Consider the following 16,295-nt stretch of genomic DNA (forward strand, 5'->3'; position numbering starts at 1 on the left):
TAATGGACACTTGAGTGATTTCCACTTGTTGGTGATTATGAATAATGCTACTCTGAATGTTTATGTATGAGAGTCAGCTGAGTCCCTGCTTTCAGTTGCTTTGGGGTGTGTAGCTAGAATTTCGGGGTTCTCCAGCTTCTTGAGTTAGTAATTGCTTCCCCTTGTTTTTCCAAAGCACACTGCATGTGACTCTACTATAAAGTGTGATGGATATTTTTGTAAATGTTTTCTACCCGTTCCTGGACCTTATTGGACCTTAGACCATTGTCTGGTACTGAGTAGCTGTCATTACACATCTACTGAATGATTAAATAACGGCATGAAGGAACAAGCAGTCAACCTCAGCTGTCACGTCATGGGCATGGTGGCTCAATGCGCCAAAACTTGTCTGCACTAAGGCCTGTTTATAATCAGCTTCTAAAGAGAAACAGCTTACTAGTCTCTAATAGGGTGGGAGAAAGTGCAATATTTAGAGGCGAGACACTTTCCTGCAAGAAGAGGCTCCATGGAACAGCTTGAAGTATTTGAAATCCAGCCACAGTGAAATACCAACCACATGCAGTCAGGGTTTGTGGCACACAGTTGAGTGATATTTTCCTCTGGGATTTAAAAAAATATAGATAACCAATAAAAGCATGCAGTGAGTCTCTTCCACCCTGTCTTTAGACATTCCGTCCAGCTGCTATGCTGATAGAACGGTCGTCCGACTTTGGAAAAACCTGGGGTGTATACAGATACTTTGCCTATGACTGTGAGAGCTCATTTCCAGGCATTTCCACCGGCCCCATGAAGAAAGTCGACGATATAATTTGTGATTCCCGATATTCTGACATTGAGCCCTCAACGGAAGGAGAGGTCTGCTTATACTTTTTATTTTCCATGCTATTTACAAATCCAGTTTTTGATCGTAGCAAAAATACCAATTACTCTTATGTCTGTTTTTAGGTGATATTTCGTGCTTTAGATCCTGCTTTCAGAATAGAAGATCCTTACAGTCCAAGGATACAGAGTAAGCCTGTTTTCAAATAAAAGCTTGGATGGAAAACCACAATCATGGGAGAAAGTTTACCCAGACCACTGCTACCCAGAATCTAAATACTCAGTGCTGAATCCACCCTCTTCATTTCCTTTTCTCTCTGTAGTGCTCTACCAGAAGCTTTTGAAATTGGCAATAATCAAAGTCCTCACTGACAGGAACATATTTTGAACAGAGTAAAAGGTTGATGTCATAAGTCCTCAAACCATTATGCTGGTCATATAATACCTTATTTACTTTTTTGTTTTATATATATATGTGTATGTGTATATAAAAATAATGTATGTGTGCTAAGTTTCTTCAGTCATGTCCGACTCCTTGCAACCTTGTGGACTCTAACCCACCAGACTTCTCTGTCCATGGGATTCTCCAGACAAGAATACTGGAGTGGATTGCCATGCCCTCTTCCAGGGAACCTTCCCGACTCAGGGATCAAACCCAAAGCTCTTAAGTTCTCCTGAATTGGCAGGCGGGTTCTTTACCACTAGCACCAACTGGAAAATCATATATGATGTGTGTGTGTGTGTGTGTGTGTGTGTGTGTGAGATACATTAATATATATCCTATATATTATGTGTATACATATATAATTATGTGTATGTATAATTAAGGCTTCCCTGAGGACTCTGGTAAACAGTCTGCCTACTAATGCAGGGACACAAGAGATGTGGGTTCAATCCCTGGGTTGGGAAGAGATCCTGGAGAAGGAAATGGCAACCTGCTCCGGTATTCAACCTAGAAAATTCCATGGACAGAGGAGCCCATGGGTTTGCAAAGAGTCAGACATGACAGCTCACATGCATAATTAAGGTACAGGTTAGCTTCCCTGGCATCTCCGTCGGTAAAGAGTCTGCCTGCAATGTAGGAGACCTGGGTTCAAACCCTGGGTTGGGAAAATACCCTGGAGAAGGGAATGGCAACCCACTCCAGTATTCTTGCCTGGAGAATCCCATGGACAGAAGAGCCTGGTAGGCTATAGTCCATAGGGTTGCAAAAAGTCGAACACGACTGAGTGACTTTCACTTTCATTTTTAGGGTATTGCTAACAAAGTGTCCCCCAAAATGCAGCGTCTCAAACAAAAAAGTTTATTTCTCTCTTATAGAATCACTCAGAGGGATTTCCAAATAAAATACTATTCCCCTGTCACAAGCAAACAGTCTTACCAGATAAAATACAGGCTGAGACCCTGTTCAATATGAATTTTCAGATAAATGATAAATAATTTTTAGCATAACTATATCCCATGTGATATTTGTGACTAGTATGAGCATATTTCATGCAATATTTGTGGGTGAGGATAACCATGTCTCATATGGTATTTGGGACATATTTGTACCAAAATGATTAGATGTTTATCTGAAATTCAAAGGTAACTGAGCATCTTGTATTTTTATTGCTAAATCTGGCACTTGTAGCCATTAGATCACCCAGGTTCCCAAGTTCCTTCTGGCTTATAGTCTGTGTCCACATGGTCAGACCTGGAAAAACCCCACCTTGTCCTTGTACCAACCTGCAAGAGGAGACAAGTAAAAGGCAAGTGGCTTAGAAGCCATACATCACATCCGTTCACACGCCATTCGCCAAAGTAGTCTCCTGGCTACACTTCAGGAGATGCTGGGAAACCTCTCTAGCCAGTGGCTCTGTGTGTTCTCAAACTCTTGGCCAGGGCTCTTATTGTCAGAGGAAGAAGAAAAGAAACAATCCTGGGGGAAATCATAGGTCTCAACCTTGTTCAGTATGCTCAGTGAGGGTTGTAGTTCCATTTTCCAGATGAGTCAGCTGAGGCTCAGAGGGTTGGACTAACATGCATAAAGTGAGTTGGCTATTTAATGTCGGATCCTAAGCATTCTTGTTATGAGTCTCAGTTCAGAGGGCTTTCCATCGTTCAGGAACCATGCTTATGTCTTCACAAAAGTACATTTTGATCTTCTTGTGAGGCAGAATGTGCGCTCATTAAAAGAATGGGCTTTGGAATCCAACAGAGCTGGGCTTAAGTTCTAGCTCCAGCGTATTCTGTGATCTTAGGCAAGGAATTTATTTAAAACTTTTCTTAGTCTTGATTTTTTCATCTGTAAATGGAGATAGTCATATTGACTTTATGATTGTTGTGGAAGGAAAATTAGTTAATATATATAAATGACTCACCAAAGCGCCCGACACATAGAAAGTGCTGGATCCGTGAAGCTGCTGCCACTCTTGGCATTGTTGCTGCCTTCAGCTGTCACTCAGACCTTTTCTAGACTGGGTCCCACACCTCAGAGCGAAGATGAGTCTCCCTCTCTCCAGCTGCTGAGGTGCAGTCAATTGAGCGGAGGTGGGCCAGGCTCTTGCTGGTCTTCCCCTAATTTGAACCCATGGCTCGCGCGCGCACACACACATGCACGCGCACACACGCACGCACACATACACACAAATGCACACACACACACACACACACCACACCCACACCCTTACCCCCTAGCTCACAGCATGAAAGAGTAGAACTGAAGGACTCCAGGGAAGATTGCCAAAAAAGTACCCTTTCCCCACTTAAATTAATTTTACAAGTGCCCCCGATCATCTCTGGTCCAGAATTTATTCATCCTATTGTCAAACACATTTTTTACGATTTTAAATTTTATTTTAAAAACATTTTTATTGGAGTACAGTTGGTTTACTGTGTTATATTAGTTTCAAGTGTACACAGAGTGTTTCAGCTATACGTGTATTCATTATTTTCCAGATTGTTTTCTCATGGGTTATCCCGGAATATTGAGCAGAGTTCCTTCTGCTGTATACAATAAGTCCTTGTTGGTTATTTATCTTATATACAGCAGTGTGTGTACGTTCCTCCCAAGATCGTGATTGATCTCTCCTTCCCCCCACCCCCACCTCGCCAGGTTGCCCTTTGCTAACCAGGAGTTTGTTCTCAAAATCTGTAAATCTTTCTGTTTTGTAAAAGTTCATTTGTATCATTTTTTAAAATTAAGTTCCACATATAAGCGACATCCTGTATTTTTCCTTCTCTGTCTGACTTCATGTAGTTTAATATCAAATATTTAATGGCACGTTCAGCTTTGTGTCATTTCTAAGTGTGCTCTGGGAGACCTGTGCTCCCTGCTCTCAAAATCCAGTTTCAAGAAGTGTCTGCACAAGTTCCTTGACCAACACCTCCTGGGTCTCTCAAAGGACTCTAAGTTTGTTCCTTTTGGGTGGTACTTGTTTTACTTGGGGAGTGTGCTGCCATTAGAATTCTGTTGTGTTTGGCTGTTCAATGGCATCAGAAAATCTATTTCTATATCAAACAAGCATCCATTGTAACAGATCACGCTTTGGATTTACTTTGTGATCAAGGGAACAATATCTCTTTAGCTGTCCCTATTGTTTGAGTCCTCTGAGACTCACTTCAAAAGTGATTGTGCCTCTTAAAACAGCAGTCAATTTGAGGCTTAGATGTCGTTAAATATGGCAGGAGAGCTTGAAGGGAGCACAGTTGCTCTTCTGAGGACTTCCAGAGATCAGCTCAAGGGTTTCTAAATACTCCAGCTGCTCTTCAAGTTTGTTTTTTGGCCTCTTGTCAATAGGCACTTGTGCTCATTCTGTGCAGGAGAAAATGCTGGCATTCAGAATTTCCATTCAGCAAAGTAGTACCACAATTTCTCTGCTTAGTTTTTGATTTTACAAAGAGCCCAAGTTGAATGCATGGCCTCATAGACTTTCTCTTTCAACCCACAGCTATTTCTATAGTCTTCATTGTATGCTGTGCATATGTTATAAGTATTTAAAATTGTATCTAGGCTTTGAAAGTATCTGATGTATTGGGCTAATGCCCCATTGTCCTGTGTTGTAAATTGTAAGAATCCATCAACAGAAATGAAAGGAAAGCTTAAAAGCAGTTTCAGGCTATGGAGCTAAAAGGGGAGGGCAGGTAGACTGTTTAGTAATTAATGTTTAGCAACTTAGTGATTAATGAAAATACTGATGGAGAAGGCTATATGACTGTTAGTTTATCAAGTTACTAGAGAATGTAATTGACAACCCCGCTTCTGTAATAAGCATTGGTCTATAAACCTAGGAAAAGGAAGGAAAGTTCAAATAAGAGACATTTCTCTACAAGAATCTCTATTTAGGAAAGCAATCTATCTTACAATAATAATGACAATTAGGGTGCTTTGATAAATTCTTTCCCACCTAAATGGAATTTTCTGATTTTGAGACTAACACTAACTGCTGTGGGAAGCAGATGGTATTGCAGTAGTTTAGATTACTGTGTGCCAGTGACTTCTGGCAAGCGTGCAACTGCATTCTTAAATTTCTCTACTTTCCCACTTCTTTCTACAACATCAGTCTGCCAACAAATCCATCACAAAATAGATGTTCTTGTTAAATGGTGATGAGAAGGGAGTAACCTTTCTTCCAGAGACCTTCACTTTAGGCTAAACTTTGTTATTACATGCATCTAGATCATGAAAGGGAAGTAAACTTTACATAAGCTGTTTTTATTTGTCGTGTGTTTCTATAAAGAAGAAAGGTGTTGTCTTAATTGCAAACAAAGTCTTGCTTCTTTGATCAAACTTTTCATTTTCTTGGTGACCTTCGTAGATCTCTTAAAAATTACCAACTTGAGGATCAAGTTTGTGAAACTACATACTTTGGGAGATAACCTTTTGGATTCCAGAATGGAAATCAGAGAAAAGTATTATTACGCAGTTTACGATATGGTGGTTCGAGGAAACTGCTTCTGCTATGGCCACGCCAGCGAGTGTGCCCCAGTGGACGGAGTTAATGAAGAGGTAGAGGGAATGGTAAGTACGTGCTCCAGGCAGCCTTCTCCTTTGTACAGGAGATTCTTAAAAGCAAACTAAAGCTAGTCTTAGCGTAAGCCTTTTTATTTTGAGTTTTATTGGTCCAGACTGCCTCTTAAATTTAATAGCCTTTTGTACCATTCCAGTGGTTGATTTTTTTCATTTTCTGTTTGCTGATTTTCTTGGACTGCAAGAATGTAAGGACAACTCGTTTCAAAAACACTGAATTCATTTTTTAAAATTGTGGCTGCAGGCTGCCTCTATAGTAGACATTTTATACAATAAGGATTAAAAACTTTTCTCAACCGACAGTCCCATCTTCCTTTACTTGAGGGAAGATTAAAAAACCACAAGCATTCCAGCCTTCATGCCAGAAAACATAAATCGACACCAGCCCAGAGAAACTGGAACCTAGAACCATAGGATACCATTTAGGAGTCAAATGGACTTTGCATCTTGATCTTCTAGTTTCATTCTTTTCCCACTTTTATGTTGTATGTTCAAATTTTTAAAATTAGTTTTAATCAGCATTTACTTGCTTTTCAGTGTCCTACTGTGCATGCAGCAAAGTGCATCAACTATATGTATATGTATACACGTGCGTGTGTGCTTAGGTGTTTCAGTTGTGTCAGATTCTTTGTGACCCCATGTGGTCCTCTGTCTGGAATTCTCTAGGCAAGAATCCTAGAGTGGGTTGGTATGCCCTCCGTGTGTGTGTGTGTGTGTGTGTGTGTGTGTGTGTGTGTGTATCTCCCCTCTTTTTTGGATTTCCTTCGCACTTTGGTCACCACAGCAGTGAGTAGAGTTCCCTATGCTGTACAGTAGGTTCTCCTTAGTAATCTGTTCTTTACATAGTATCAATCGTGTGTATGTATCAATCCCAAACTCCCAGTTCATCCTACCACTCCTCCTTGGTGTCCATAGCTTTGTTCTCTGCCTCTGTTTCTGTTTTGCAAATAAGATTATCTATACTATTTTTCTGGAGTCCACATATATGCATTAATATATGATAATTGTTTTTCTCTGTGTTTTCAAATTATGTAATTTTTAAAAGGGGGACTTGGATACTTGCCAGATGGGTAAAGTTAGGGTGTTTTCCCAGTTTCTAAATGAATGGATAATTCCTGTTAGAAGAGACCAGAGTTTCAGTCTTTTGCCAAAGGGCCTTGAGTAAGCACATGGCAAGTGGAAGTTCACATCTCGCTCTCCTGGCTGTGCCCCGGGGCCTCCACTGGACCGTGGGCCTCACTTCTGGATGAAAGGTGTTCCTTGCTTAGTTGCTGTTGACCTTTTCAAAGAGTGTTAGTCCTCACCTAAGAAGGTGAAGATGCAGGATTGAGTCTGTTCAATTGTCTAAGACTTCTGCCTTCCCTTTCCTCCAGTTAGAACCTTTATTGCACAGAGAAAGTTGAATTTTTAACAGAGCCTAAAGGGAGAATAGGTCCTTCTGATCTTATTGTTCCATCTTCAGAGAATGCCAGGTAGATGATAATTACTTCTCAGTGTAACAAATCCTGTGTGTAGCTAACCTCGTATAGTCCTGTCACTACCATGTGTCTAATGGTACATTTGTACTCTTGATTCAGATGCTATAGAGTCCTGTGGTATGGGCTTTGGGACTGTTTTTCAGTCTATGCAAAACCACCTTGTAATTAGAGGATTTTAGTCTTCTGCTAATCGTACTCCTGTCAAGGTGGGTTCAGGGTGGACCTGTCTGTCCTGTTTCTGAATTCCATTCTGTAAGAAGTAGTGTTAGGTGAGGGATGGGTGTATATGCGTATTTGCTGGGTGAGAAGAATCGATTTATCATTGATGTGCCTCAAGGGCTCGAGTGTAACAGGTGGTGTGTGCAAAAGAGCACATTGTGGGCCCTTCCTCAAGCAAAATAATCTGCTGCTTTTTCTGATGTTTTATATTTTTTTCCTTGAAAATGTAAACGTGGCAACTGATTAATTCTTAAAATCTCATTTTGGGTTGAAAAAATGTTTTTTAAGTGCTGAGCCAGAAGTCAAAAACCAAGCAAAGCGAGCAGAGAAACCCTGTCTTTTGTATGCTATGGGGTAAAGGGTGCAGAAAATTGAGTTGGTCCCCACTGATGTGTACACATTTAGTTCTCCATTATAACTTTTGTTGATTTCTATTATAATAGTTTTTTTAAAACTTAAAAAGATTTTTAAATGGCTAATTTTGCTCTTCTGTGCTTTTCTAGATCAATACTTCAATAAAAATATTTATTGAGTACCTATTATAAAGTAGAAAGTGTTCCTAGAGATGGCAATTAAAGCCATCAAGACAGGACTCACAGTGGGAAGGGGCAACATAAAAACAAAGCAGGACTTTCCCTGGTTGTTCAGTGGTTACGACTCCATTCTTTCGCTGCAGGGGACATGGGTTTGGTCCCTGGTCTGGAAACTAAGATTCCGCATGCCTCATGCAGTCAAAAAATAAGGGGAAAAAAATTACAACTGAAAAAGAAAATTAGAAAATAAAAACAAAGAAACCCTCATTGTAGTGAGGTAGAGATGAGTATGAAAAAGTTGTGATATTTATGATTTTTATGATTATCTATGATATTTTCCACTGCCTGTGGGGAAGGTCTGGCCATTAGTATATCTCTTACTTGGCTCTTTCCTGTTTTTGTAACTTTCAAGGTTCACGGACACTGCATGTGCCGGCATAACACCAAGGGCTTAAACTGTGAACAGTGCATGGATTTCTACCATGATTTACCTTGGAGACCCGCTGAAGGTCGAAACAGCAATGCCTGTAAAAGTAAGTCTCAGGCAGGGAATTCCCTGGTGGTCCAGTGGTTAGAACTCCAAGCTTTCACTGCGAAGGGTGGTGAAAGTCCCTGGTTGGGAAACTAAAGTCCTGCAAGATATGTAGCAGTACCAAAACAACAAGAAAAAAAGAAGGAAGTCTTAGGCAAAGGGATGTTTTGAATCAATTCAGACCCCAGTATCCCATTTTCTGAGTAGAGGTGCTAGGTTCACTATTTTGCAAAAGGAAGAAAAGTTACTACCCTCTTCCCAGCCTCACTGTAATACTCCTAGGAAGTCATTATCCACTCAAATTAGTCAATTAGCATTTATTAAGCAGCACCTATGTGTTTGGCAGGCGTTGTGTGCCACCTCTAACATTGTACTTTTTTTAAGGCCAGATGACTGTGAGAGAAAAACGAATGAAAACGATGGTAGGGTGGATCCATAAGGTCTAAGAGAGATGGAGTACTTGTCAGCCTTGTTCTGTGCCAACCCAGGTGCAGCCTGTGGCCTCCTTCCATCCATCAATCCACCATCTATCCTGGTGCTATTCTCTGGGCAGAGGAGAAGTTTGAAAACCACCACCCTCCCCACCTCACACAGTGATTCTGATAGATGATCATCCCTGCAAGCATGCCTGCCTCTGACCCCACTGAGGACAGTTCTAGGAGCTCAGAAACCAGTGAGGGCTGGAGTGGTCAAAGTTTTTGTTAGTAAGGACAGCCAGCTGGGCCCTAGCAAATAGTTATGATTGTTTAGATAAAGAGAAGAAAGCAGGGGGAAAGTGGAAGGGAGTTCAGATAAGGAGAATACAGAATGCAAGGCTCCAAGGACATTCTCATGATACCGTATTTTAATTCATGATTCCAGGGTTTAATTAAACCAATGCATCCAAGGCAGGATGACACAGTCTCTCCCCTTAGGATGGATAAGACCAGTTGTAGAGCCCTTTGAGAACCCAACTGAGTTAAGCTTCCTTGTGAGAAGACAAGAGGAGTTGATGAGGATAGTTGAGCATGAGAGGGAGATGGTTAAAGCTGGGTTGGACCAAGAGGACTCTGCCAAACAGGCTAGAGGAGAGACAGACTGACCCAAGAAGACTGGCTTGATGGCTGTTAAGGGTCTGATTCATAGAGCCTGGCCTAGGGTGGTGGTAGGAATGGGGAAGAAGAGAACCCAGCCTTCATACCATGTTCCTCAAGGCCAAGAGCCCAGACAGGCTTCCCCAGGAACATATCACCTAGAAAACCCTCTGGAGTGATGTATTCCTGTCCCACTCTGCTCATGACCCAAACACATCCTCCATGCAATGCAGCCTTCCTGTGGGTGAGCCTGCGAGGGGACTTCCCTCAGAGCTTTATACTTTTTATAGGCCATTCTCTTCCAAAGAGGGCAAATGAGGTTATTTAATAAAGGTCACACTTGAAAGGTTTCCAGCATGATTTAGAATTTAAACTGATGTCATATGCAGATGTGTTTTTTTCACCGCCAGTGCCTTCTTGTTAATGGCTGTTTTGCCTGAACTTCATCCCCAGTTTCCAAAATGAGCTTCCTTCCCGCCAATCCCATCCTCCACTGGTTTTTCTTGTTCAGTCCCTTAGTTGTTTCTGACTCTTGGTGACCCCATGAACTACAGTATGCGGGGCTTCCCTGTCCTTCACTGTCTCCTGGAGTTTGCTCAAACTCATGTCCATTGAGTCGGTGATGCCATCCAACCATCTCATCCTCTGTCATCCCCTTCTCCTCCACTGGTAAGTAGATTGAAAAGGTTTTTCCTGACGTAGGTCTTGTTTTGCAGAGTGTAACTGCAACGAACATTCCAGCTCATGCCACTTCGACATGGCAGTCTACTTGGCCACTGGCAACATCAGCGGAGGGGTATGTGATGACTGTCAGCACAACACAATGGGGCGCAACTGTGAGCAGTGCAAACCGTTTTACTACCAGCACCCAGAGAGAGACATCCGAGATCCTAGCCTCTGTGAACGTACGTGGGAGAAGGTCACGACGGGGCGGGGAGAGGGGGGGGTCTGTTTGGGTCACCTTTCAGCTTGAATAGTCAAGTAGTAACCATCCTCCTCTCAGGACTCAGACCCAGCCTTATTTTAGCCCCTATATAGGATGCTGGGAGTGGAACTTAGTTGGCGATCCAGCCTTCTAGTCTATTTTTGTGACATTTGGAGGGATGAAGGGAACATAGGTATTTCTGCAGACACACAGGTTGTGTTACCTGATGCTTCTCATCCTTCTTAGAATGTACATGTGACCCAGCTGGTTCTCAGAACGGGGGAATCTGTGACAGCTACACGGACTTTTCTGCCGGTCTCATTGCTGGGCAGTGTCGGTGTAAATTATACGTGGAAGGAGAACATTGTGATATCTGCAAAGAAGGCTTCTATGGTTTAAGCGCTGAAGATCCATTTGGTTGTAAATGTAAGCACTTGTGTTAAAAAGTTGGGAGTTCTCATGTGCATATGATTCCCATTTTACCTGGCGGTTCTTTATCATGTCGATGACTACAGACTCACTTGGCTTGTGTTTCTTTGCATCATTTTATCTTTAACGAAGCTTGTGCTTGCAATCCTCTGGGAACGATTCCTGGCGGGAACCCTTGTGATTCTGAGACTGGTTACTGCTACTGTAAGCGTCTGGTGACAGGACAGCATTGTGACCAGTGTCTGGTAGGTAAATCCTAATTACCTGGGATGGATGGTTTGTGAATATGGTGTTCCAAAAGAGGATGATTTTCACAGTTGTTTTGTAGGTTCAGCCACCACCCTTTTATGTAAATAATAAAAGCCAGTAGTAGACAATTCACAAAAGAGAAATTACTAATGAATAATCTTGTCAAGATATTCAGCATTGCTGTTAGAAAACTGTAAAATAAAACCAGAGTGAAGTACTATTTTTACAGACAAAACTAACAAGGTTTTTTTTCAATGGTGATGCTGACTGATAAGTGAAGTCATAGTGAGAGGCTGGCAGTCGGGTGCTGCTGATGGAAATACAGATTGGCTCATACTTTGCAAAAGGCATTTTGGAGATGTGTATCCATTGCCTATAGAAATGTGCATACCCTTTGACCCAGTAATTCCACATCTGGGGATCTATCCTAATGAAATAATCAGAAAATTGGTCAAAGATGAATTCACTAGGAGACTCATAGCATCTTTTAGTAATAGCAAAAAACACTTGGAAGCAACAGTAGGGAAAATTGTTAAATAAACTTGGGGGTTTCTATACAGTGTGATGGTTTCCTGGCTGGCACAGCTGTAAAAAAAAAATTCCGCCTGCCAATGCAGGAGACACCAATTTGATCCCTGGGTTGGTAAGATCCCTTGGAGGAAGAAATGGCAACTGACTCCAGTATTCTTGCCTGGGAAATCCCATGGACAGAGAATCCTGGTTGACTGCAGTCCATGGGGAAGCAAAGAGCCAGACAGGACTTAACAACTAAGTAGCAACAGAACAGTATGATATTTTGTTGCTATTGAAAATGACCCTAACACAAGGGGGAAATGCTTATGCTGGTGTGAAAAAAAAGCCACAGGATGTGAGTAGTATCTTGATTATGTAGGGAAAAAGTTCATCACGAAAAACAAAATCTGGAAGGAAGTAGACCAAAAGTTCACTATGGTGATCTGAAGAATATTTATGAAGGTAATTTTTTAAATTATTTTTATGTCTTTTAAAACATTCTTGTGATTGCTTTCATAATTACTGACCTAACTGCCAGAGTAATTCTAATGAAGAAAATTGGCATATTTGCTGCCAGCTCATGTTAATTTTTGGATGAAGGTTATTTACAGGGCAAAGAAACTGCTCTGATCTGGGGTTACCATGTGGCTGCGTGCAATCTTCTCTGACCCCAGTGACCTGCAGCTTGGGGTTCTTTATTCTAGAATACTCATGCCTTGTGTAGGCTTTCTGCTTTCACAGCACAAATGAATGTTTGGTGGAACATCCAAAACACGCCATAACTTGTCTTTTGCTGGGTCTGTTGTGTAATTACGGGAACCCCTCTTTAGATGTTTAATCTTTTGTTCTGCAGCCCGAGCACTGGGGCTTAAGCAACGACTTGGATGGATGTCGACCTTGCGACTGTGACGTTGGGGGAGCCTTAAACAATAGGTGAGTGGAGCTGCTTGGACACTCTTGCGCCCGGTCACCCCCAGGGTCCTCATGACCTCTAGGACAGGGGTGATGCTCAGTGTTTTCCTGAGAGGCAGAGTGCATTTACCTTTGCTTTGAATGCCTGATAATCACTTTTCCCTGTGTTCTAAAGGTTTTTAAAGATTGATTATTCCAAGAGTTAACTTTGAAGCCTTCTCTAGTCTGTTTATGTTTCCTGGTTTTTTAATAGTGTTACTTGTTTTGTATTTTACTTTTCTGGGTTTTTTTGTTTTTTGTTTTTTGTTTTTTAATTTTTATTTTTGGTCACACAGCTTATGGGATCTTAGTTCCCTGACCTGGGATTGAACCCAGGCCATAGCAGTGAAGGTATTGAGTCCTAACCACTGGATCACCAGGGAACTCCTTTATTATTTTTTTAATTATAAACACAGTATATGCCCATGGTTTAAAAAAATTCAGACAGCTCAAACAGGTATCCTGCCTTTTTTCTCCACTGAGTTCCATTGCCATAAAGTGCCACTGTTAGCAATTCCTTGTGTGTCTCTAGAAAATAAAAATGGTGCTCAGAATACCTCTTAAAACTGACAATTTCTTTTCTCTCATTTCTTTTGAAATAATATGTTGGCTGTTATTTTTTAAATAGACAGTACAAAGAAATAAAAATTGTCCAGGATTTCCTACTTAGTTGTAAAAACTTTTTTTATAAATCAAAGTAATATGTGTATGTACATTACTCTGCAACTTGCTTTTTTAATCTAGAGATCTGTTTTTCATATCAGCATCAATTTATCTCCCTTTTTTTTGTATTCTGTCATGTGATAGTGCTATGATTTATTGATTTTATTATTATTATTATTTTAAATGTTGTAGAGGCTTCCCTCGTGGTTCACTGATTAAGACTGCGCTTCCACAGCAGAGTGTGTGGGTTTGATCTCTGGTCAGGAACTAAGATTCCACATGCCACGTGGTACATACCAAACAGAAATGTTGCAGTTAATATCCTTATGGATAATCTTGATGAATGTTTGTAGACATGTCTGTAGATTGGATTCCCAGTGATGGAACAGCTAAGTCAAAGTGCATGTGTATTTTCTATTTTACTGAAGATGTCAGGTTGTTCTCCAGACAGATGGTGCTAATCTATTTTCTTCTCAACTGGTTACAAAGTACTGTTTTCTCCCATCTCCACCAGCAGCCGGTATCATCAAATCTTTTATTTTTCACCAATCTAAAAGACAAAAAGTGGAGTCCCATTTTGATTTGTGTAAGGACTCTTTTCATTTTCTTCTTCACTATTTCATTTTTTTTACAACTTGCAAGTACATTAATGAAAATTACATACAATAATTTTAGGGACTTAAATATGTTGGCATTCCTTGAATCTATGAGATACAATACTCTTCCCGAAATGATTGAAATACACATTTTGGCGAGATGTTAAACTTGTGGGAGTTGGATTTATTACCTTTGAGTCAGAGAGAATTCTGGTCTCTCTGTGTTACTGGATCAGATTCAGAACATCTGGTAAAAATAGTGTAAGTGACTTGGGAGGATAGACAGATGTTTCCTTGTGGCCTTGAATCTTGCCTGGGAGAATGTGCTGAGTTCATTGAGTAAGCCTCATGGATTCAAAAATTGACTCTCTAACAAGAAGTTTTCCCAACACTGTAGTCATCTGCTTGGGAAGGAATGAGACTTTGGGCAGCAAAAACATGTTCTGTTTGGCCTCTGTAGTTGATTTGTTCTCTTCCAGATCATGTAGTAAACTCAGGACAGCATGTAGCCTCCAGAACTCAGGGTGAATGTCCGTTCTTAGAAAACCTCCAAAGGGGAGGAAGTGAGGATAATTCTATAAAAGCGGAAAGAGACCAACTGCTCCCTCTGTTAATGAAATCACTTCTGACTTTCCTTGGTGACTCCCAGAACACATGGTGATACGTCGTTCCTTTGGTAACCAATTCCTCACTTCAGAGCTGTCATCACTACGAAAATCCTTCTTCATTAGAGGAAAGCGGCATACTTCTCCAAATTATGTCCTAAACTCAGGAATGTCCTGTGTTCCTCTATGTCCTGTATCTTCCACACCGTGCTTCCTGCCTCTAAATCCACCCACACACAGCCCCTGGCCTACCCTTCCAGTCTCCCGCAAAACTGTATAAAAACCAGAATGCGCTAGTCAAGAGTTTGTGAAGCAACACATTCCAGGCAAGTTTTGTTTTTGTCTTTTTTATTGGAGTATAGTTGATTCACAGTGTTGAGTTCATTTCTGCTGAACAGTAAAGTGAATCAGTTATACATATATCCTTTAGTGAAGCTTTTAAAGTGGGTAATTTGATCTTTCTAGGGTGATGGATGAAATAGCTGCCTTATCTTTTGGCATCATTGGTGGGGAGAAAAGAAACCTTAAAAAATCCTCTAGTCTTGTGATTCTTCAGTATTTTGTAGTGATCCTGTTAGTTTTTTAAGTTTATTTATTAGGCTACGCCAGGTCATAGTTGTGGCATGTGGGATCTAGCTCCCTGACCCAGGGATTGAACCCAGGCCCCCTGCATTGGGAGTGAGGAGTCTTATCCACCGGACCACCAGCAAAGTCCCTGTAGTGATCCTTTTCAAGGCTTTTCCCCCACAAGGATTTTAAGAATCTCACAGGGGTGATAGAGGCCTGCCTTCTAAAGCGCTTATTCTTCTAGAATATTCGGTGCATAGCGGATACTCAGAATTAATTAATTAATTAATACTTTCTGAAATTGTTTTGTTACAAGCACTCAAATATCTTCCACCTGACAATATTACTTTGCTCTGCCTCAAACCCATGTTGAATAAACATTGATCGAGTCAAAGAATTTGAGAAACAAAAAATTTTTATGATATAAAAATTAAACGCACTCTCCCTGGGAGAGGCAGTCTAAATCAATCCCAAACATTCCTTAGTTACTTTGGCCAGGGCCAGAGTAAGTGTAAAGTCATGAAGTGGAAAAAACTTAAATGTTTTTGTTTAATGAGCCAAATGACTTTTGGTAGAACAATAAAAGTGTAGTAATCCATGTCTATTATGTTGACAGCTAGTCTCAACTTTTGAATATTTTAAAGTAAGATCTGATTCGTTTAAATAATGTGACTCAAGCTAGGTTAATGATGTTTTGCCAAGTAGATAACCCACTTTAATGAATAAACAAGAGTGCATGCTAAGTAAATGCTACTTGCAAATGTTTAAAAACACTGAAAAATATAAATATCTTGGCAGCATTTTGTAATTATTTCATCAGTGTAGTTTAGGACTTTGGTATCTGGCTTGAAGCCCACCACTTTTTTGAAGACCTCTCCTTCCGAGGCTTAAGTCCCCCAACCTTCCTCTGATGTGAAAACACGTTACTTCTGCATCTGTATTAGCACTGATTCTGCTTTGTTATAGCTGCTTGTATTTAGAAGATCTCTTTGAACAGGGCTTTTATCTTACCTGTTTTTGCATCTCCTTTTGTCCCTGCATAGTGATACGTGCTCAGTAAATGAAGAACTGAAATTTATTGTACTCTGAAACCAGAGCAGAAGTCAGTAGATATTTTCATCAGTGTATTGAA

At 40.8% G+C, this 16,295-nt stretch overlaps 1 protein-coding gene across 1 annotated transcript in view; it reads left to right on the forward strand.

The window, feature by feature from the left end:
• LAMB1 (laminin subunit beta 1) overlaps positions 1-16,295 on the forward strand; it is a 75,870-nt gene that overhangs the window by 15,522 nt on the left and 44,053 nt on the right. The window contains exons 6-13 of the mRNA XM_070469062.1: positions 667-855; positions 946-1,009; positions 5,619-5,821; positions 8,473-8,593; positions 10,382-10,570; positions 10,837-11,016; positions 11,152-11,264; positions 12,635-12,714. Of these exons, the coding sequence (XP_070325163.1) occupies positions 667-855; positions 946-1,009; positions 5,619-5,821; positions 8,473-8,593; positions 10,382-10,570; positions 10,837-11,016; positions 11,152-11,264; positions 12,635-12,714 (1,139 nt within the window). The remainder of the gene's footprint in view (positions 1-666; positions 856-945; positions 1,010-5,618; positions 5,822-8,472; positions 8,594-10,381; positions 10,571-10,836; positions 11,017-11,151; positions 11,265-12,634; positions 12,715-16,295) is intronic.

Source organism: Odocoileus virginianus, chromosome 1, assembly GCF_023699985.2.
Source record: "Odocoileus virginianus isolate 20LAN1187 ecotype Illinois chromosome 1, Ovbor_1.2, whole genome shotgun sequence".
In the NCBI taxonomy this organism is placed as follows: domain Eukaryota; kingdom Metazoa; phylum Chordata; class Mammalia; order Artiodactyla; family Cervidae; genus Odocoileus; species Odocoileus virginianus.